This window comes from Zootoca vivipara, chromosome 1 (assembly GCF_965207765.1).
Source record: "Zootoca vivipara chromosome 1, rZooViv2.hap1.1, whole genome shotgun sequence".
NCBI classification, from domain to species: domain Eukaryota; kingdom Metazoa; phylum Chordata; class Lepidosauria; order Squamata; family Lacertidae; genus Zootoca; species Zootoca vivipara.
Window position 1 is genome coordinate 93,000,342 of NC_142582.1, and position 23,824 is coordinate 93,024,165.

The 23,824-nt window shown below is 46.9% G+C and overlaps 1 protein-coding gene across 1 annotated transcript; it reads right to left on the minus strand.

Moving 5' to 3' along the window:
- Positions 1 to 17,869: 17,869 nt before the first annotated feature.
- CHAC1 (ChaC glutathione specific gamma-glutamylcyclotransferase 1) lies at positions 17,870 to 21,260 on the minus strand. The gene is made up of 3 exons (XM_035111488.3): positions 20,820 to 21,260; positions 20,318 to 20,353; positions 17,870 to 19,023 (listed from the first exon to the last, which is right to left on the minus strand). Exons 1-3 carry the CDS (start codon positions 21,087 to 21,089, stop codon positions 18,619 to 18,621), a joined length of 711 nt encoding a protein of 236 aa, XP_034967379.1. The 5' UTR covers positions 21,090 to 21,260; the 3' UTR covers positions 17,870 to 18,618.
- Between the last annotated feature and the right edge of the window lie 2,564 nt (positions 21,261 to 23,824).

Here is a 23,824-nt window from a genome sequence, read left to right on the forward strand (position 1 = left end):
ATCTCCTTCAAGGGTCAGATTGTAAAGGGGGAATTTCCAGTGGGATCATGGAGCAGAGAGAAAGGGTTAAAACAAATTTGGGGGGATGGAGGAGTTGAAATGACAACCCCAAGAAGCGTCTGAACCCAGGGAGAAGACCAGTAGTCTAGAGCAGGCACGTGCAACAGGTAGATCGTGATCTACCGGTAGATCACTGGGTGTCTGTGGTAGATCACTGGTAGATCACTGGCTCCCCCCAAAGCAGCTCAACAACTTTGCCTCCCTTTTAAAAAAAGCTCAACATTTTTGCCCTGCACCCCCCAAAATGTGGCTTTCCTCCTCCCTAAAAGAAGCTCAATAACTTTGACCTGAACCCCCAGAAAGGGGGTAGATCACTGCCAGTTTTTAACTGTGTGAGTAGATCGCAGACTCTTGGGAGCTGGCCACCCCTGGTCTAGTAGTGCTTTTCTATGGCACCTGGTGGTGTAGATTTGTTCTAAGGTGGAGAGTGAGCAGCCAATAATGCTCTCTGCTGCTTTAATAATTCTGCACAGCCCTGCTCTATCCTGAGAAGTACAGCTTCCGTACCACACACATAAACCATACGTGAGCACGCTCTGTATGGCACAGTGATAGAAGGCAAGCGACAGCTTTTGTGGAAGATGGGTTTTCCTTAAAAATAGGTGTATAGACAAGCTTTCAGTTAACAAAAACAGTTACTGGTATCACAGATGAAATGCAAAATAAAACCCAGCGTCAGCCAGAACAATAAAAGCCAGCAGAAGGATCATATCAGTAGAGTCATCTTAAATGACTTGCTGGAGGGTTGGAGGAAATAAAAAGTTATTTGCTTGATACCACAAATATACGATGGTGCTACTCAAGCCTCCATAAGGTGCTGCTGGAATTGAAAAGTCCTCCCTGGCCACCTCCAGTGTAACTTCAAGGTGGTAGGAGACTTGAAGAAGGGCCTCTGATAGTGATTGTAGCACGTGGACAGGGTCCTGTAGAAGGTGGCAGTTCTTGGGTTAACCCAGATCTCAAGCCCTTTAGAACTTTAAAGGTAAGCACAATATCAGAAATTGACTGCTTACACCCAGATCTGAGGTACATTTACTGAGAAGTCCCACTAGTTTAAGGGGGATTACTCTCATGTAAGTGAACAGGAGGTGATACATTGCCTTAGGCTACATTCCTATTCACATTTATCTGGGAGTGAGCTCCATTCAAAACATATGTGAATGACTTCTGAGTGGACACAAATAGGATTGCTCTGTTTGTCATTTTAGGAACAGTAGCAAGGAGTGGCTACCACAAGGAGTAGGAAAACAATAATCTGGCTATCTTCTCCACCTGTAAGAATTTTGTGGAGGATGGCATAGCTGCTGCGGTTTATATTCTCTGTTGACTTGCTTCAGCTTGTTGTTCTCTGTCTCCTGGCAAAAACATGAATGAAATGCTACCTCGGTGTTTCCTGGTGTAAAACAGATGTGTGCATCACATGTACCTCTTTTTATGCACGTTACCTCATTTGTATTACCCCATTTGTATTTAAAATGTATACTCTCCGGGCCCAATAGCCACTTAAATTAGCAGCTGCCACTTTGGCGTGTCTCAGAATACCTTTAAATTACGTCTTTCTAAGGGACCATGGAGTGTTAATGCGGTGACTGTTCAGATGGCTACGTCTGTAATTGCTTTAAGATGATGGGAAACCTGACACATGATGGCAATTATCCACTTGTGGGTTGATGACGGGTGCCGACTAATAAATTAAATGGAATGACCATGGACAGACGCACCCTCCATTCCTCATGCCTGTTACCTGTGACAAAATGACAAGGCTTCTTGTTCTCTGGTCGGCGAAGACAAACAGCCCGGTGCCTTGTGCAACAATCGCTTGTGTTTCCTGGGTAAAACAGCATCCTTCTCTTGGGAGCCTCAGGTTCTACTTCTCAGGCTACCCCACCTACACCTCTTGTTGGGTCCAAAAAAGGCCTATACAGTAGTCACATGTAAGAAGGCACTGATCTGCTATTCTCCACCTTCTGAACCCCTGCTGCTTAAATCTACTGCCAAGATAGATAGAATTTGCTGCCAAGGAGTGTGGTGGAGTCTCCTTCTTTGGAGGTCTTTAAGCGGAGGCTTGACAGCCATCTGTCAGGAATGCTTTGATGGTGTTTCCTGCTTGGCAGGGGGTTGGACTGGATGGCCCTTGTGCTCTCTTCCAACACTATGATTCTATGATTCTATAATTCTACTTCCCTTCCTTTTGTTTTGCCTTGACCAATAGCTGTGTGCCTCAGAACAGTTGGGGCCCAAAGACCTGGCTACCTTCTCCACCTGTAATCATTTCTCACAGTTGTGGGGGGGGGGAGAGATGCCATGCGCTTAATCTGAGGGAAAGTGGGCAGCACTTGAGATCATCAGTGGGTCACTTGAGATCATCAGTGAAAGATCACCACTAGCTCAGCCTTCAGCACTCCAGTCATAATTTACCCCAAATACATTTGACAGATATATAGGATGATAAGTGAGCCTTTGAAATTCAGGTTAGAAGAGACCTTTTGTCTGTTGGTTGTTTCAAGGATTGCCCTGCCAGAAACCTCTGTTTGCCACTGAGCTTTCACACAACAAAGAACTAGTCAATTCAGGCAACATTATATATATATATATATATATATATATATATATATATATATATATATGAGAGAGAGAGAGAGAGAGAGCACATATATATAGAGAGAGCGCATATATATATACATAATACACACACACACACACACACACACACACACATATATACAGAATGAACAATAATAGTGAGTCTCTCTGTCTCTCTCTCTCTCTGTCTCTCTCTCTATTGAAACTCACAATTATTGTTCATGCTGTACATTTTAAGGATTACACCTTAAAAAAACATTGCATATGAATAGGCTTCTTCTGCATTTGTGTATGCTCTGATGGCCTTAAAACAGCTTCCAATAGGATTAAGGTGTTTCTTTTCATTCATTTCCTGTGGTGGCTGCTCAGTGCTTTTTCAGAAAAAGCGGCTGGGTCCCCACATTGCTCCGTGGCTTAGTTTATTCTGTGGAGTTACAATGTCTTTTCCGATTTGCACTTGGAGCAGCTTCTAAAAATGTTTTGCCCACAGCAAGCCCGGCTCCCGACAGCCCTGCACAATGGATAATTATAGATAGCTGGTTTATAAATAATATATAGACTTCTTGAGCTGCCCTTAAATCCATGCTGCTTCTGGTGTTTAGTTTGTGGGCAATTACCGCAGCTATATTTAGTCGTCATCACCTGCTATAAACATTTTAATTCTTTTAATCCCCTTAGTCGTGCCATTATTTTGGTTCCTCTGCTTTTTGAATCCCTTGTTTGCACGTTGTCATTGCATTCTGCTTGTGGGAGTTAGGCTTCACTCCAAATAGTGCATGGGGGCCAAGCTAGACATAGCAGCAGCAGGCCTATTACTTAAACTCAGGGCTGCCACACTCAAACAAAGCTGGGGGAAGGGCAAAAAAGGTTGCTTGTGATAGAAGGGGCTCTGTGTCTAAAAGAAGGTGCAGAAAAGGCACGAAGGAGGATGACTGTAGCCAGGAAGTAAATAAAATAGTTGGGAAGCCAGTAGCTAAATCATAAGTGCACACTGTGAAATAAATCTTTGCACCCATTCGTTGGGCACGAAAAGGATGCTATTAAACAAGCAGGGCTTTGGCCTCCGTCACCCCAGTCAGCAAAGTCTCTGCCTCAGTGACATGAAAGAATTCTTGGCAAGCTCCCTGTAAACACCCTGCCTGAGCTTCACTGACCTTTAGCACAATTTTGGCTGCGATTCCCAAGATACCTCCAGTGCCTGTTGGTTAGTGCTGAAGAACCAAAAAGTGTAAACACAAAGTCTGGGAAGGCCGGCAGGCAATTAATATCTGGGACCGAGGAGAGGCAACATAAACACACCTAAAAATGATTTAAAGCTGAAATTTTAAAAGGGGGGGGGGGAGAAACAGTCCTCTTGGAAAGTGTGAAAAGTTCATTCCCAAGCTGCCTTGCCCAAGCTACCCGTCTGTAAAATCACTTAGGTGTCCCTGACACTAGTTAGAAAAGAAAGGACAGGTGTACAGGCATTTTGCAATAGTTGTGAGATAGGGAGGGGGGATCTTGTAGTCCAGGGACATCTGAAGGCCCACAACTATCGATGCCAGGCAGTATGGCTAATGTTCAGGGATGGTGAGGAATTTTTTTATTAGCCTCCTAAGAGGCCCAATAGCCTGTGTTTGTGTTGGTCACAGAGGAAAGGGCTTCTCTTCTACATAAGGCAGTGTGGAAAAACAGTTTGACCAATCTTGTTTTTAAAGTAACTTTCATGCGTTTGTTTATAAGACGATTGCATTTGGCCATTAAAATGCAACAGATGAGGGCCAATAAACTGGGTTAGAACCCTTGGAAGATGGTGGTTCCTATACCTGGAAGCCAGTTGCCTATTCTGGATGGGGTTGCACTCCCTCTGAAGGAACAGGTGCACAGCTTGAGGGTACTCCTGGATACATCTTTGTCTTTGGAGGCCCAGCTAATGAAATGTGACCTCGGTAACTAGAAGTGCCTTTTACCAGCTTCGCCTGGTATGCCAGCTATGTCCATCGCTGGCTCGTGATAACTTGGCCACTGTAGTCTCTGCATTGGTAACCTGAACGCTGGATTTTTGTATGTGAGGCTGTCCAGAAGCTCCTGCTGGTGCAGAATGAAACCAGAGAGCTGGCAGCATGTGACATCTCTGCTAAAACATATGCCCTGGCTGCCCGTATCCTGTCAGGCCAGGTTCAAGGCTCTTGTGTTGATATACAAAGCCCTGACCAACTGGGGTCCAGACCTGAGTCCTTTTAACCCAGCCCACTGAGATCATCCAAGCTGGCCTCAACCAGAAACCAGGCATTTAGTGGCCCCAGTCTTATGCTGTAGACAGTGGCATTGTGTTGTCTGCCAGCGCTTAGAGTGCACATGCATGCACATGCCGGGTGGGGCAGGGCAAAGGGTGAACAGAACCCACCGTGCCAGCCAAGCCCTTGTCACTGGCACCACCAGGTGGGCATGCATGGGTCATGGAGGATTCACTGAGCCCATGCACCAGCCCAGCCCTCTCCACTGGAGCCAAGTGGGGCCGTACTGTGCCATTGGCCCACCCATGCAGGGAGGAGCCTAGCTGGTTGACGTGGCCCTCGGCTGGTTGATTGTGGACCCCCGTTGCTGACGGGCGTCCATTCTGCAAGGGGGCCAAGGACATGGTTACAAAGCCAGGCTGGACTCCGTGACCCAGAGATCCCCAGCAGCAGGCAAGGTGGGGTGCGGATCCCTGCATGGGCGCACCTGATTCATGCCCCCTAAAATTTTTACGCCCAGGGCTATGTCCCCCCTGAGCCCTCTTCACGCTACCCCCATGGCTGTAGAACACTTCCAGCAGAGTTTGGGCAACCATCCTTTCTTTTGACTTTTGGGCATTTCTTGAGGACTCCCCCCCCCCGAGAGGCCTATGCAGTTGTTTAAATATCCCTTGAGTAGCCATTCATTTTAATGAATGCTTTGTATTGCTTTGAAATGTTTTTATGTTGCTGTATATACGGGACATGGGTGGCGCTGTGGTCTAAACCACAGAGCCTAGGGCTTGCCGATCAGAAGGTTGGCGGTTCGAATCCCTGCGACGGGGTGAGCTCCTGTTGTTCGGTCCCAGCTCCTGCCCACCTAGCAGTTCGAAAGCATGTCAAAGTGCAAGTAGATAAATTCCCTGTTTTCCCTATTTTAAGACGTAGTCATAAAATAAGCCATAGCAGGATTTTTAAGCATTCAAGGAATATAAGCCATACCCCGAAAATAAGACATAGTGATAGGCGCAGCAGCAATGCCGGCCGTGGCAGGAGGAGGAGGGAAAAAATAAGACATCCCCTGAAAATAAGCCATAGTGTTGTTGGTTTTTTTGAGGAGAAATAAATATAAGATGATGTCTTATTTTCGGAGAAACACAGCGGGAAGGTAAATGGCGTTTCCGTGTCCTGCTCTGGTTCACCAGAAATGGCTTAGTCATGCTGGCCACATGACTGTGGACTGTCTGTGGACAAACGCCGGCTCCCTCGGCGGCCTATAGAGCAAGATGACTGGACCTAATGGTCAGGGGTACCTTTACCTATGTTGTTGTACACTGCACAAATGGTTTGCAAGGGGGCGGTATATAAATACTTTCATAAAGAAAACAAATACTAATGGCAAAGCTCCTATTTATTTTTATCCACAATGGGATCTGGATTGCACCCTTAAGGCTCCTCCGTTTGTGTGTTTTAGTTTGACTGCAACACCAGCTGATAATGATCCTCTTATCATGTAAAGGAGCCGCCATAGATTTCTCCCACTTATAGTACTTTCGTATAATCCAGGAACACAATTCTCTTCAATAAAATAAAGTTTATCTGTTCAGCTGCTGGCCATCAAGAATTGACAAATTTCAGCTATGAGAATCCAAGTGTTCCATATATGCAAACAAAACCTTCTCTTTTTGCTGTTGATGTATCCAACGCATGGTGAAAATACTTGGCTTGATAGACGTACTGGTATTTAACTGTGAGACTGATGATGTTGTGAGAGTGAAAAGTATTGTGATCATATGGTTGCTTTTGCAGATGAAATGAGCCGTAACTTACTTGAGCACTGCAAAGAAGGCTCATTATAAAAGGCTTAAGGCTTGAAGTCACCACCTCTCAGTTCAAATACACATGCTTATTAATCTAAGAACCCCTAGAGCAAAGAGCTCTTTGGGCTAAAAACTACCTGTGCAGAGTATTCCTCTTGTAACAGGGCATGGTCTGCAGATCGACGTGGTCAAGCGGGCATCTCCTTCACCCCTTGGTATTGAAGCAAAAAAATCTAGCTGCCGTCTTAAGTGCTGATATATTTCCATGGGAGACTTTGTTTCCTGCTCCTCCATCCCCCCCCAAAAAAACCTTGCCATCCTTAGCAAATATCCTTTAGACATTTTTTTGAGCAGGGGATTCTAAAAAAATCAGCTGTGTGTGTTTTCTGACACAGTCCATTTGCTGACCAGTATTCTTTAATTCCACTGTGCTCATGAAAAGCATTGGTTCTCTTTAGACAAGAAAAGATGAAGAAATTGAAGAAAACGGGAAGAAGTGCCATGTCTCTGTGTCCCCAGAAGAAAGTCACAGACTCTTAGTTAACAACATCTCTGTGTTGTGGAGTTCTCCTGACCTTTATTCTAGTTCTCCAGAGTTCAAGGTACTGGCAGTACTTTTTAGGAACTGCAGAGTATAAACACAGCAACCCTTCCCTTGGCAGAGCGGACAAGGAGCAAGTGGAGGAGATGAAAAGGGAGCTGAAGAAAACACAAAACCAGTACGGGACTGGGGTGACAGTTTGTCAATTTTCCTGAGTGTCTTACACTGAATAGCCCTGATTTCTCACAAAATTCTGCTGAAAAGAGACATAGCATTGCCTGGATGCAGCAGGTGGAAAATACTCGGCTGTACATCTGCTTGCAGTGGAGTTGTCCTCAAATCCCTTTAAACCAGCTTTCACCAGCACTTCCCTCTAGGGATGTTTTGGGCTACAATTCCTATCCGCCCCAGCTAGCATAGCAGCTGTTGTTGTTGTTGTTGTTGTTGTTGTCATACCCTGTCCATCTGGCTGGGTTTCCCCAGCCACTCTGGGCGGCTTCCAGCACATATAAAAGCATAATAAAACGTCAAACATTAAAAACTGATGCTGTGTGAACTGTGCTTGTCTGAGGACATGTCACAGGGCCAACCCAGCGATTAGGCCGAGTGAGTTGGTTGCTTCAGATGCAGCTTCAGTGTCAGGGAAGGCAGAAAACACTTAGTAGTTTATTATTCTATTTTTATTACAAGGGACAGGCACTTTGGGGGGGGGGTTCTGTCTTGAGTGCCATAATAACTTGGTCAGCCTTGGGCTCTATGCACCTAGACCTGGGGAGGGCTGCCATTTGCTATTCCACTGCGGCTAGCAAAATGCCCTGAGCTATGGGTGTGTCTCTCTCTGCTGCACACCTGGCTTCTGCAAGGCCTGTGACCTCAGTTGACCGATCCACCCATTTGTATAGTATTTGCAGAGAATTACAACTTGCAGCCCACATCGGCGAGGAGGACAGGAAGCTCTTGTGCAGTTCCAGACGAAGGCTTTTGCACATGGCTGTCGCTGATTTTCATGCTGTTCCTTGCCACTTAACCAATAAGAACAGCGTGGAACAGGGGTAGCCAGGGTTCCAGCCCCCATTAGAGGTGGTGACCATACTGTGCCATGACCTTACATCTCAGGCGTGGGGCAGGTAAGAGCAGGGTTTCAAAGGAACAATTGGGGATTGATTTAAGGTGAGTTGTGTTACTGATCATTCATTTGCTGGAGCAAAGTGTACTCCTTTCAGTTGATGAGTGGTGGGAACACGCCTTGCTCCAGTGGGGGAAGCATTTGCTGTTTAATGAAACCTGTTTCTTAGTCCCAGTGCTTCTCCTTGAACCTCTGGAAATCAGTGTTATAAAGCTTTTTGCAAGCAGCCTTGCACTGCTCTGGTTTTCAGTGGTTTAAAGAGCAACACAAACCTGCTTGCAAAAAGGCGTTTGAAAAAGAGGGACTTCAAAGCACAGCACCACCTGTTGCCATAGTGATGTCAGGTTCTTGATAGCTGGGCAGCCCTGCCTCCTGTCAAATTTTGCCCCAAAGGGGTGGGGAGATAAAGATCTGGCCCAACACACTCAGGCCTGGTGACACTCAAAAAATCTGCTCCATTCATTGCTTCCAGTTCACCCTATCTGCTCCACTTGCTATATCTTGCTGTTTTTTCTGCCTTTGCATGGCTCAGACTCATATCTGTAGCACCATGCCCCTCTTCTTATTTAGCAGTATTTTGAATCCACACCTATGTATAATCTCTGTTTCTATCACAGCAATAAAAATGCAAACTGCCTGGCAACATGGATTTGCATAGTAAAAATGCAACAATAATATATTAAATAACCAATGATTTGAAGTCCTTCTAGCTGCCCCTCTCTACCCCTTGGTAGACCTGGCCCTTTTCCTGTACTGGAAACTAGGTCAAAAAGAGCTATTGGGTTTGTAGGATGCATTGTTGTTTAGTCGTTTAGTCGTGTCTGACTCTTCGTGACCCCATGGACCACTGCACGCCAGGCACTCCTGTCTTGCACTGCCTCCCACAGTTTGGTCAAACTCATGTTCGTAGCTTCGAGAACCCTGTCCAACCATCTCGTCCTCTGTCGTCCCCTTCTCCTTGTGCCCTCCATCTTTCCCAACATCAGGGTCTTTTCCAGGGAGTCTTCTCTTCTCATGAGGTGGCCAAATTATTGGAGCCTCAGCTTCAGGATCTGTCCTTCCAGTGAGCACTCAGGGCTGATTTCCTTCAGAATGGAGAGGTTTGATCTGGGATGCATAACACAGCGTTAATATGGGAGAGGCCATGGAGCAAATGGTTTTGTCAGCATGACTCTACAGGTTGAGGTGGACTGCCATGGCAACCGACTGAACTATTCTCACTCCCCTCCCACATCCCTTAAACACTTGGGGGTAACTGAACCAAAACCAGTATCTGTCTTCCAACTGGCAAGATTAGAAGTTAATTTGAGTGAAATGCCAACTATAAATCCAGCTGCAAAACAACACCCTACCAGTGCGAGCCAGCATAGTTAAGTGAGAGGCTGGGAGGAGATTTAAGAAGAACCTGTTGTGTAGTCAGTAGCATTAACTGTTTGACAGATCCAGTTATCTGCTCCTCTTCCAGGCATATACTACTTATGGGGGAAGTCCTCTGTAATTCTTGTAATAAGTCTGCAAAAAAACATACGTGAACATCCTGGTAAGATACAGAGAACTATTACAGAAGGGCAACAGTGACTGAAGCTTGATATTTTAAAATGGAGGACTAGAGCTCATCAGTTCCTTCTTTCAAGTACCTATTTCATAGGTGCAGAGCGCTGGTTAAAACTCAGAGCAGAGTGCCTTTCCATTTGTAGGTTTTGAGTTTGTGCTGTCCCGGTATGTGGGAAAATCTAGACAGATCTTTCCTTTTTCAAATGGGAGACTTCTGGCAGAAACAGCTTCTTCTGCTCGCTTCCACTGCACGTCAGTTGTTGAAAAACAAACCAACCTATGTCTGCTGAAACTGGAATACAGTAATTGGAGTTGGAAAGAATCCTGTTACAGCAGGAGTCCTAGGCTTTAAACATTCCCAATAAATAAGTCTCCTTTTATTTCCATCACTTCCCTGGGCTATTTATATCCTCACCCAACTGGATTATGGTTCAAAAGTATTTCCTGTTATCCCAGCTTCATCAACTTTACTGCAATATTGGTCTTACTGTTTCAGAGCCTTGGTGGCTCTAGTAAATACTTATTATCTTGTTGCTTTGTGGCAGCCTTCTGTAATTGGGAAGAAAATGGTCTTTAGCTCTCCTTGGACTTCTTCTCTGCTCTTGACACTTGGATCTTAAGTGTTTACACCAGGGGTAGGCAACCTAAGGCCCATGGGCCACAAGCAGCCCACAGGGGTCGTTTAACCGGCCCACGAGCCACCCCTGAACCAAGCCACCCGCTTGGCGAGTCCCCATGCGCTGCACTAAACCGGGACAGTGCAGCACGGGGACTCGCTTCTGCGGTGCCAGAAATCGCGTCTGCACATGCTCAGACGCCGAAAATTGTGTCTGCACAGGCACCAGAAATCGTGGCCATGCGTGCTCATGTTCGCGTGCGATCCGGCCCAGGGAGGGATCTCCGCTGGAGTGAACTGGACCAGGCAAGGTAAACCTTGCCGACCCCTGGTTTACACCATCCTCTTCCATATCAACTGTTAGCATTGGCCATACATTTCGCTCTCTCCTCAGGTGAACAACTCAAAAAGCAGGTGAACCCTTCGTATGGGTAGGACATTTGAGGCTGACTGACAGTTGTCTGGGGAGAATGCATTTGACTGCAACCTCTCGTTCTGCATTTCTGTGGGCATAAAGCTAAAGGTGTCTTCTTAGAGTTGCAACTCAGCAATCTTACCAACTTGTAATTGAGTCTGTGACCCATCATATTCGTTAGGATCTCTCCAGATCCTAACAGTTTTGTTTCTTTTTTTTTGGCAGGTGGGTTCTGCAACATGTTATTGAGATAATAATAATAATAATAATAATAATAATAATAATAATAATAATAATGCAGTAGTAGTGGATTTATACCGGACTGTCTGCACATCAATTTATTAATTTAGTGATGCTTCCTAAATAGTACCTTATTTTTGCTTTCTGGAGGAACACTTGCTGGAGCATTGTGGTATGAAAAGTTACAGGATTTCAGCAGTAAGCTATGGGGCATTATGTCCCCCCCTGAAACCTTTGCACACACATACACAGTATTGAGCAGAAATCATGAGCATAAATAACATTGAATGCACAACAAAAAGGGCCTCTGGAGGGTCCCTTAGTTACCACCTTCTCAGTAGTATAAGAAACTGCAGTAATTTATTGAGAAACCCTCCCTTTTGCAAAGGGAGTCTTTAGTAGCAAAAACATACAAACACAGAAAGACAAATTCAAAAATAAAGGCATAAATATGATCTCATAGTTGTGACTGAGCAGATATTTCCAATACTTTATTTGTGCCAGAATGAAACCCAAAGAAACTTGTAGTGTGTTGAAACATTGCAACACATCTAGTTTTGTGTCACCAGCTCTCCCCCACCCCCCGTTTTACACACTTAAAAATGGTCATAAATCCAAAGGGCAGTCTACAGCCACCTAAATTACTCCCTTGCAGCAGAGAAAAAGATTAAATGACAGAATTTGGCTCAAGCTTGTCCTGGACTGTATGCATATATCTCAGTACGAGGCAAGAGAATGCATTGCATGCTTCAGACTACAGGTGGGCAAAACCATTTTTTGAAAGCTTCCCCTGGTATGATACTCGTAAATCAGGGAAAGAATCTGAAGCCCAGACTACACCCTGCTGTGCTAATTTTCTACTTCCTGGAAGGGTTTTTGTTTTTGTTTGAATGTCAGGGCACTGAAAAATTAGTTCCACTTCTTGCATGGCTGTTATTCCACTTTGGAAACCAACCACCACTGCATATATATATATATATATATATATATATATATATATATATATGCTGTTACAAAATAACAAGAGAAACTATTTGTATATTTAATACACGTAACAATGTCTTAACCACAGTTCATGGTTATGTTTTATAATAGTATTTGTTTTTAAATGCATATTTTGTGCTCTATGCTGACATTTGCAATATATTGAAAATTAGCTAAAATAATTTTTAATAGCCCAGTCGAAACAATCTTTCAGTGCATCTCCTGCCTGTGCTAAGAGACAAATATGTTTTTCACACTGCTATAGAAGGCAGAGAGAGCAACGGGAGTCACTGTAGGGCAATGGGGGCCAGGGGGTTGAGGCATGCTGAATCATTTAATATTGTTGTAGACTTAAAGGTAAAGGTAAAGGGACCCCTGACCATTAGGTCCAGTCGTGACCGACTCTGGGGTTGCGTGCTCATCTCGCATTATTGGCCGAGGGAGCCGGCGTATAGCTTCCAGGTCATGTGGCCAGCATGACAAAGCCGCTTCTGGCGAACTGGACCACCACATGGAAATGCCCTTTACCTTCCCGCTGTAGCGGTTCCTATTTATCTACTTGCATTTTGACGTGCTTTCGAACTGCTAGGTTGGCAGGAGCTGGGACCAAGCAACGGGAGCTCACCCCGTCACAGGGATTCGAACCGCCGACCTTCTGACCAGCAAGCCCTAGGCTCAGTGGTTTAACCACAGCGCCACCTGGGTCCCAGGTGGATAAACATAGATACTGTACAGTATTGATAAATTCTAGGGTTGTGATTATTTGGGGGGGGGGGATGGGAGAAATCTAAGGTGCAAAGGAATTATTGGGTAGCCTGTCCAAGCTAGGGCTATTAAGGGAATATTAGAGAGCCATTGAGGGTCCATTGAGGGTCGTTAACAAGACAAGGGCCCTAGGTGTGACTGGGGATTTGGAAGGTTACTCTAGGGGAGGGGGACTTCTGCTGCCTCTGGAACCGTGCATGCTGTAAGATCTGGATGACCTCCATGCAGACTTACGGTGTAAATATTTCTTAAAGCACCACACTCTCCGCCGTGTCTTCTATTCTCCAAAGGGACTCAGCCCCTGTGTGTGTGCCTGTGGCATTATTATTATTATTATTTTATTCTGCCCTATCCGGAGGCCTCAGGGCAGTTCCCAGAACAAAATCAGAATATAAAACCACAAAACATATAACCAAAATAAAGACAACCCCCCCCCCAATCCCCACATTTTAAAAGGGCATAGGATCAACCAAAGGCCTGGTTAAAAAGGAACATTTTTGCCTTGTGCCTAAAGGTGTGAAGGCTCCAGGCAAGAGCATTCCACAGATGGGGAGCCACTACAGAGAAGGCCCATTCTCGTGTTGCCACCCTCCGGACCTCCCCATGTGCTCTTGCCCCTGCTTGGTGGAGAGAGTGGCGGGTACCGGGCTTTTGAAACAATATTAATGGATCCTACTTCGGAAGGCAGACACACTCCATTGTTATTTCTCTAATTACTCTACAAGTTTGTTTGTCTCCAGCTCTGACACAAATAAAGAACTGGAAAAATCTGTTTACAGATTGTTGCATTGGCTAACTAGTTTGCCAGTACTGTATTTTCCAAGTCCTGGAGAAGACTTAGACAGTAAATCCCAGAATGTGCTCCTACTTATTTATTTATTTATTTTATTAGGTTTATATACTGCCCTTCATCAAAAGATCTACACATCTTGTGACTATATTTTGCCCTGTAATTCTTCTTGTGCTTTTCCTCACTCTCACCCAAATGTTATCAAGAGGCATGTTTAATTACCTCTTGATGAGATGAGCAGCAATTAGTATGTCAGGAGAGAGAGAGAGAGAGAGAGAGAGAGAGAGTGAGAGAGAGAGAGAGAGGTCATTCCATTAGACAGTCCTGAAGTTTATTTCATTATCTGTTTTGGCAGGCATTTGCAACCCTGGAATGATCTTGGTAATTATTCTGTTACGGGCTGATTTTAAGAGAATGGTTTATGTTGTAATAAACATATGTTGTAAAGAAAGCGGTTAATGTGAGTGCTGCTATATATGCAATGCACAGGCAAAGCTGCCTTGAGGACCCACTTTTGAGTTAACCCTAGAAAGATCAAATAAGCAGTTGCGTTTCAGCATCTGTGTCTCCTGCTTCTGTCACTCGTGGGAGAACAGATTTCTTCCTCTTAGCCCAAGCAGTGAATGCACGGCAAGGCAGCCTCGCCGGTTCTTTCATAACTGTTTCTTGGAAGTAGAAAGGCAGGCAGCTCCCTTGTTTCCTCCCTTTGGCCTTTGTTGGCATCCTTGCAGGGAGAGAATTGTGCTTCTGCACTTCAGATGCAGCTCTTGCCCTTGGAGGCATTTTTCTACCATTCCAACAACAGCTCGAGAAGAGAACCCTCCAGAACTTAATCTGGGCAGAGGCTCACAAGACTCTGCCCAGAGTATTTGTGTAATGTGGTTATTCTGCTGCTTAAAAAACAAACAAACCACGTTGTTAAGAGAAGATGGAGATTTGTGCACTCAAGGTTAGGAATGCACAGCCTCCAACGCCCACCAAGCCCCTCTTCCAAAGGTCTTTTTCTCCGCGGGATCACATCACTTGGGAGATGCTGTGCAAATGCCGGAGGGCCAGTGTGAACACCCAGGTCCTCCTGATCTGGATTCTGGAGTGGGAAGCAAGAGCCACCCCTGCTGCCACTCTGAACATGAACTTTGGAAACACTCTGAAAGCAGCAAGCTATTCTGCACCTCCAGAGATGCTCAGGGGCTCATTGTGACAACAGAGGAGACCACATGTCCCTCTCCGAGCACCTGAGCTGGGCAGCAACAATCACCACCAGAAAACAAAAATGTGCTTGTTTGCCAATGGTGAGCATGTTTTGGATGACCTCTGTCACTACCGTGGAGCTCCATAACTGCTCTGGGTTTGTTTGTTTTTTTAAGGGGTTGCTTGAGCAAAATGCCCACAGTGGGGGTCTTTTTTGAGGGGCTCCCCTCTTCACTGCTGCCCATTCATTTGCCCTCTCCCTCTGAGACCCGTCCAAACAGCTGCCCAGAGGAAAAGGTGAAGCCAAGTGGAAGATGCTGTGCTTCCACCTCCTCTTCTCAATGACAGCATGTTCAGAGAGGGCAAGTGGACAGGTGACAGCAACAAAGTAGATCATCCAGCAGCAGAGGTGGGATGTTCTGAGGCTTGGCCATGGGCCCCTGCAGAGGGCCGTGGGCCTAATAGTGAGGGCTCCTGTGTTTCCATGCTATACAACAGGGACACACTCCACATCTAGAAGTGTTTTGACTAGGAGTGGGGAAACTATAGATGTCGATAGGCTACAGTTCCCCCCTCAGCAGTGCTGGCAGGGGCTGATGGGAAATGAGGATACACCATCTAGAGGGCCACATCTTTTCCGTCCCTGGCTTAAAATTGTTTTTGTGTGTCTATCTAGTGTCCCCGCCCCACAACTCAATTTCAGTATGAGGTCGGTGCATGAGTTTTCAGCACCAGCAATGTGATGGGTAGTAGGTGCTTATGCTACTTGGGCAGCCAGAGTCCAAACTCTAAAAAATATTTTCATAGGCACTCTTGCAGTGTGATAGTGGGGGGACAAAACTGCAGTTCAGGGCCAAGCACAGCGCTTTTGTTCCCCAGGATATTCAAATTTCTTCACTGAAATATGCAGAGAGGAATACTCCCATGGCAGAAGGCTTCCAGCTTCATCTACTGAACATTAATTGTGGCCAAACAAAATTGGGCATTAGCCAGTATGAGCTGCTGCCTCTCAGATAAAAAGGCCTTCTGGTTCCGAGCAAGTTTCATCCCTGCCAAGGCACCAGAAGCAGGAACTGAACGCTTCTAGAATGCAGAGGGAGACTCAGTCTAGCACCTGCTTTCATTCAAGAAAACCGCTAAGGTGTGGGGCTTCGGCAGTTACCACTACTGTCTGAACTGGGTAGAGACGAAGGTTGCTCAGTAGCATTGCACTTTTATGGCGCCTCCGCTGCTCTCAAGTGCAGAAAAGAAGTTTCCAAATGACAAGTCACGTCTGCCTTATGGGAGAGACATTCATCTGCCAGTGGTGGGGGTGAAAAATGATAAACCCTCTGCCCTTGGTGTTGCATTATTTCCACATGGAGAGGTTGCAGAGGCATCATGCACATCCTGGCCTTTGCAAGTTTTAGAAATGGAATGATGCAAGACCCTCAGGGGTGGGAGACCTGTGGGCCACATCAACCCATACATCATGCATCCCATTATGTAGTGCTTATGACGGATGCGCTGCAGGAAAAATGCTGACCGAGCAAATCATTTCAGATGACCCAAGTAAACTGGCTGTTGGTTAAGGAACAGCAGTTTTGCTGATGGCTAGTGACCCAGGCCTCTCCATATCCCTTTTGCAAGAAATCCCATGGCAAAGACCAACAAATCCATGGTAAGACCAACAAAGTTTCCCTTCTCTAATTGATGTAACTATAATGTCGGTTTGGTTTATGTCTGGGCACAAGAGGCACACACAGTTCCTCCTTATGTACACAAACAGCAGCGAGAAGTCAAGTATTGGGCTCTTCTCTTGGAACACATCGTCCCAAGCTGTGTTAACAAAAGAGCAAGAGCAGCAGTGTCTCTCACATAATGTCACCGAAACAGGGAACTACAGCCAGCTTAGCTTAATTTGTCCAATCATCAGGGCTGGGGAGCCAGTGGTCCTCACCTGTTGCTGGACTCCAGCTTCCCTGATCATTAGGGCTGATGAGAGTCAGGAGTCCAACAGCATCTGAATGGCTCACAGATCCCCCACCAGTGCTCTAGAGCAGGCATCCCCAAACTTCGGCCCTCCAGATGTTTTGGACTACAATTCCCATCATCCCTGGCCACTTAGCTAGGGATCATGGGAGTTGTAGGCCAAAACATCTGGAGGGCCACAGTTTGGGGCTGCCTGCTCTAGAGCAGTGTTTCTCAACCTTTTTTGGGCCACGGCACACTTGTTCCGTGAAAAAAATCACGAGGCACACCACCATTAAAAAAGTTTAAAAATTTAACTCTGTGCCGCCCTATATTATAATTATGACTGTAAGAAACACTTGCCAAATACTGCTTTTCAGCGGGCTAGTGGTGTGTATTGGCGGCCGCCAGGCTCGTTTGCACTGAGCTTTGGGAAAGAGGAGGAGAAATATTGCTTTCCGGCGGGTCAGCGCTGTGTATTGGCGGCCACCAGGCACGTGACAATGCAAATCGCCTTTCTCGTCGCTGCACGTCGCGGCACACCAGCCAGCATCTCGCGGCACACTAGTGTGCCGCGGAACAGCGGTTGAGAAACGCTGCTCTAGAGTCTATTCAGCACAGGCCTTTTATGTTCATGCCTAATGAATCCAGAGACATCAATGTTTTGTGCTTTTACAAAGCTTAGATACTGGGGGAGAGGGGGAAAGAGCTGTTTGATGAATCAGAATGTAGTGAAAATTGGATATAAATGACAGAGTTTTTGGTGCTTACACCTTGCAGTCACATAAGCAGAAAGGAGACAACTGTAGTATTTACAGGAGGAAGACAGTAATATTGTACACCAGGTGGCACATAGCTGAACTATTTTCAGAATGCTGCCTCAATGGAGCGAGCTTGTGGCTGCCAACTAAAATTGGAAACTCTTGTACCTAAAATGGTTCTGAAACCAGAAGGCATGACCCCATCATACAAACTAGCAGCATTCCCTGCCCTGCAGGGCATTTACTAGGAGACAAGAAAACAACTTGGACACTTTCCCTTCAAGAAATATATATATTCATTACAATAAATACATCTGCAAGTTATATATAAAAAAGTAGTGCATTAACTGTTCACTTAAGACAAGTCGAAAGCAAATTTGGCCCCATCTGAGCCTACAGAAGGTGATACAAGTTCATATTGCACTCAACCCCAGGCGTACTAGTGAAGGTCAAGCCACTATAGCAGAGGCTGGAGAAAGAGGCCGACTCCTTTGACCTAGAAGACACTCTGTGCCACACACTTGTGGCTCTTCTGCCAGTTTGTGAGGTAGAGCAAAGCTCACAGCATTTCAACACTGTTGCCAAGTCCCTGTTTAGGGTGATTTGGGGCGGGGTGTGTGTGTGGGTGTGCTTCAGAAACACCTTAAAGAAAAGCACATTGTAGCTTCTGCCCCTTCCCTCTGACGATGAAAAAGAACACTGTTTGACTTCCTCGACCCCTGTTTGCAAATCTACTCAGAAGTAAGCCTCAGCAAATGCAATAGGACTTGCTCCCAGATTAGCATGCATAGGATTGGAGCCTTCAAGAGCATTTTTCAGACAGCTTCTCGCCCTGCAACAATGGAGGCTCTCTCCAGTTTCCACTGCTAGTCCAATGGCAAGAAGTTCCCCTCCCCTCTTAAAACTACTTCACCCATTGGCTTTATTAATCTGACTTTTAGTTGCATTAAAAAGTGTGTCTGTTGTGTTTGCTCCTATCCTTGGTCAAAAAGGTATACTTCAGCCCCTCTGGAGGGCAGAGTCACGTTCATTCTTCCACTGAAGACTCCTCAGGTTGGTATATGTAGGGCAGGATGGAGATCAGAGCCTCCACAATTGAGAACAAGTGCTCATCTTCTACCTGAGGGCAAAAGTAGCGCATGAAGTCTGCCAACCGCAGCAGGTACTCTATATTGTGGCCAGCACAGCCGCTGGAAACGATTATTTGAGCTGCAATGTCCTCTTCAGATGCTGGACCAAGGTAGGAGGGATTCTGCGGGGTTGCAATGTAAACCAGGGCTAGGATAGGCTCATCAGTCTCTTTATCCTGGGGATGGAACTTCACCAGCTTGGTGTCGTAGCCTCCAAGCACGGCTTCCCGCATATTTAAATATTTGAGCGAAGCAGCAATTTGATCACCACGGAGTTCATAGGCAACACCCCATGTGCAACCCTGCAATGAAATTTTTTTGACAAGGATTACTTTCTGTGACAGAGGCAGAAACAGAATCATATGCATTATTATATCCTGGAAGCTGATGAAACTCCAGTTTTTTACGTAAACCTGTTAACTAGGTCACACAAGGCTCCTAAAAGCACTGGTTAGGGATGGATAAATGTCTCTTCAAAAGAAAGCACCATTATCCTCGTTGCGACAACTCCCTTTGTGACATGAAAGGAGAGCACAGATATATTTTCTGATCACCTTGTCCATCACTTTTACATTTTTATTCTGAAAACTCATGCAGAAGCAAGCTCATTGTTCTCAGAAAGGCTACAGATTGGTCCAAAATGCATCTGTTTTGCTCCTCTATTACGTCTCAGTCTTACACTTTCAGTGGGTCTATGGCAGGCATCCCCAAACTTTGGCCCTCCAGATGTTTTGGACTACAATTCCCATCTTCCCCGACCACTGGTCCTGTTAGCTAGGGATCATGGGAGTTGTATGCCAAAACATCTGGAGGGCCGCAGTTTGGGGATGCCTGGTCTATGGCCATATATTAAACGATAGACTTAAATTTGATTTCCACACAAATACATTTTTGACCATTTTCTGCTCATTTTACTACTAGTACATGTCTTGATAACACAAAGAAATACTAAGACTTGCTCACAGAGAAGTCTCCACACTCCTTACCACCTGAAGCAATTTTGCATTTGCTCATCTCCTGTCCAGCTATACATAACATAAAGCTTGCTGCCAAGTCCAATCTCATTTTAAAGGACTTTGAGGCAGGCTGGAGGAGTCAGAGACCACTAAATTATATAAAAAAAAACATTGGCTATTCCTTCCACTCCAGCCTATCCACCGAGTGATTAATCCAATCGGCTTTTACAGAGGCTCCAGGAAGGACATGGCACCATTGACTCAACCACATACCAAATATTTTTCAGCAACTATTTCTCTTGTAGGATGTCTCAAATATTATCTCAGCTTTCTCTCATCACCTGAAGATAAGTCCATGTTCATGGTCCCTTACTATATACACAGCACCCCACTATCCCAACTGCCTGATGTTTATTGAGACCTTTTGGGCATCCTCTTAAAGCCATAGAAACAACAAATGCTACATGTCTAGCTGCTGCACTATGACGAACCTTCCCTTCCCCCTCTGTGAAGGAACCAAAGGGGAGGTGCTGAACTCTTTTAGAACTGTTCTGGATTATGCCCAGAAGAACCCAGATTGAGCCTTGCTTTACAGGTGTGTTGAATGAACTGGATAAAGATGTAGGCATAAATAACTTACCTCATAATCCTCTTGGAGGGTGACCACTCTGCCAGGCTAAACAGGAGAGGAAAGGAAGGGAGGGGAAAGTCAGAGTTAACATACAATATCAGATATCCTCCCAGAAAGTGCAAGCGAAGCACTGCCCCACCCAAGGATGCTCCACAAGGAGACCCGCATAGCGCCAGCACTGCAGGCCAACCACACAGGAGGCACAAGCTGCTCTCCAGCCACCACACGGGCAATGCCAAGCCAAGGGCAAAAGGGGCAGTGCGGATCTGCAACCCCTCTTCAAACCAGCCCCCTCAGCAGCAAATGCTGCTTATAAGCTACCCATCCCTTCCAAACCTGGACCACCATCCGGGTCACCACCCACGGGCATTCTTCCCGAGAGAGACCCAGGATAGAGAGGCGCCCATCCAACACTCCCACCCCTGTCTCGGGGGAGACCCAGGATAGAGGCCCCCATCCATCACCCCCGCCCCGATCTCTCTCTCCCCAGCAAGGGGGCGCCCCCTCTCACCATCTTCTCGCTGCCTCGGTGGAAGGTGTCTCCTTGCCAGAAGCGGCGGGTGTAGCCGCGGATGAAGCCCACTTTGCGCGACGTGAACTCGAAGTCGGGTCTCCACACCAGCGAGCCGTAGCCGAAGACCCACAGCGGGGATTTGGGCGGCCCGCCTTCCGCGGCGGCCAGGTCTTCCTCCTGCTGCGGCCGCCCAAGGGGACGCTCCCCTCCGCTGGGAGGAGGAGGAGGAGGATGCTGCGGGTGCAGCGCCAGCGGATCCCGTTTCATGGCCCCGCGTGAGGAACCCGGGAAGCAGCCTGGGACCTGGAAGCGGCAGCGCTGGACCTGCGCTCCAGGGAAGGAGGCTGCCCGGGACAGAAGGTGGCAAATGCTTGGCACGGTGGCTGGCTGGCGGCGAGAAGGCAAAAGCAAAGCGGCCGCTTCCGAGATTAACTGTGTGCCTCCTGCATCTCCAGCCCCTTTAAATACCAGCTCGCCGGGCAAGCCCCACCCAGCTGTCATGGAATTCTGGCTGCTCGCGCCGTCCACTCTCCAATCAGCGCCTCCGGAGACACGGTAGCCGCGCGTTGTCCCGCCTCTCTGGAATCTGGATTGCTCAGAGGGAGCTGTCGGTCACGGGCGTAGCGCGCGCGCTGATTGGGTTCCCTCCCCCGCCGCCTGCTGCATCAAGCCGGGATGATGCAACTCGGCTGGAAGCTTTCGAGCAAAGGAGGCAGGTGATTGCATCAGGCGGTCCTTTCGGCCGGGCTGCGGGCGGAGCCAGGCGGGGGGGGGGGCGGCGGAGGATCTGGGTCAGTGGGGAGAAACCTGCTTTGGCGGGTGGCCTTAACGGTTTGCAACTCTGTGCTTCGGCTGCCGAGGGCATTTACAGGCAGTAGTTTGCCCCCAGTTTATGCGCTGCACGTGATATAGAATACAGTACATGCCGATCGGCAGGAACCCCCCCCCCGGCGGGAGGGTACCATGAAATCATATTGGCACCTCTAGAGGATGTGCGGAGTGGGGACTGGATCGTACACCACTAGTTGTTTTAAATATCGAAATAGAAACGAGCAATACAGGATACAAAGAGAAAGACTGAGGCACCCTTTCCTCCATCTCTGGCATATTGTCCGGGCTGCAGTAGATGAGCTTCCCAATTCTATCATCCCATAGTAGTCTATGGTAGATTACTATGGTAAAAGCAGCTGTTGTCAATAAGTAGTAAAGGGGTCTGCTCCTTGTGATGGTTTCGGCAGGGGGCGGGGCGAAACAAGGCGTTATTTAGGCTTGCCATACCTCAGAAAAATTCCTGACGTCCTGGCTTTTTGTTTTAAAAATGGTGGTGGTGGTGGGGATTTTGCCAAATTGGCAAATGTCAGGGGGAAACCTGGATGTATGGCAACGCAATGGAAAAAGCAGCGGAAACAGCTCAAAAAGCTTAAAATCCCCTCCAAAACACAACAATTTGGGTTTGTTCCCAAAAAAAGCTCATCCAATTTGGGGTGTTGGGAATTCTACTGTTTGAAATATGCCAACCCTATGTTACTTCAGCCGGGTCAAAGACACATCTCATGCTCATTTACGTACACACACACAGGCTGGGGTGCTCAATGGTGCCCCTCTGGAGGCTTCACCTGGGGCAAAAAAAACCAGGCTACCCCCCCCCCCCCGGGTAGCTACAGCTCTGGTTACACTACAGGCATCTTCATAAACCCTCCTTCTCATAAGACGGTCTATATTCTCCAGCTAACAAGGAACTCATATGCAGGAGAAGCATGGGCACCTTAGAGGTTGTTTGGCTTAAGCGCAAGAGGCTGGAGCAGGATGGGTGTTGGTTTGGCATGTCAGGCAGTTGCTAAGGCCCCAGAGTCCACTTGGAGGGCCCACTGGCTTGGATGCTGAGGTGGCAAAACCACCACTGCAGGTGGTAGAGGGTGCCCTGTGATGTTTGACATTCACTCTGGATGAGAAGGATTGGGCTACTAGCCATGATGGCTATGTAAGTTGTACCTCCACCTTTGGAGGCAGAACATCCCTGGATGTCAGTTCCTGGGAAGCATGAGTGGGGAAAGTGCTGTTGCACTCAGGTCCTGCTTTGAGACTTCCCATAGACCTCTGTGAGAGCAGGACGCTGGACTTGGTGGGTCTTTGGCCTGATCTTATGTTATTAGGACAGTGAAGAGGTGTTTGCAGGAGCAACTGTCACTTCCACCCAGTCTCTCTCTCTCTCCTTGTGGGCAGCACAGAGGGGAGCATTAGTCCTGCTGAGAAGAAGAATAGGGAGCTCACCAAAGGTATTTCGCTGAGGGCTTCTCATAACCTAGAACCAGGCCTGTGTCTCGTGTCACCATCTGCTCTCTACTGGTATTCTGTGTCATCATCAGTTGCCAAACTGTTGCTTGAGGCCAGCAGAACAGTCAGTGGTGCCACCGGTAGTAGCAACTGCTGTGGGGGGGTATCTGTGCTGAGATCTGGTCCTCATGGCTTCCTGGGGGTTGTGCCACCTCAGCAGACAGTGGTAAGATGGAACTATTTGCCAGTGCTATTTTTCTAGAAGAAGAGGTGCTGGAACTCACCACAAACGCCTCCTTTGTTCTCTTGCAATGCCACCCACCTGAGAGGTGCCGGAACTGAGTTCTGGCGAGTTCTGGCTGCGAAAAGCCACTAGCTATTAGCTAGGATTTAGGGGTGGGGTGCAGAAAATGCATGGGGATAATACAAAACGATTGCAAGAACCTGACCCTGCTTTTAGTCACTTGACCAAAATGAATGGATAAAATTGTTTGCTCACCAGTTTCCACAAGGGTTGCCGGATGCATGGATAACAATGCAGTGGATGTGAGATTAAGTGAGTGGGCCAGGCACAGGATGTGGTTACAATTTGTCCTCAAAATGGTGTCAAGGTGTTAGCCATCTCAATGGCAATGTGCAGCTCAGTGCTTGAATTATTGGGCATGGGGAGATAGGCGGCTCTTAAATACATCAATAAGCCCTACTGCCTGACTCCTCCCATCCATTTT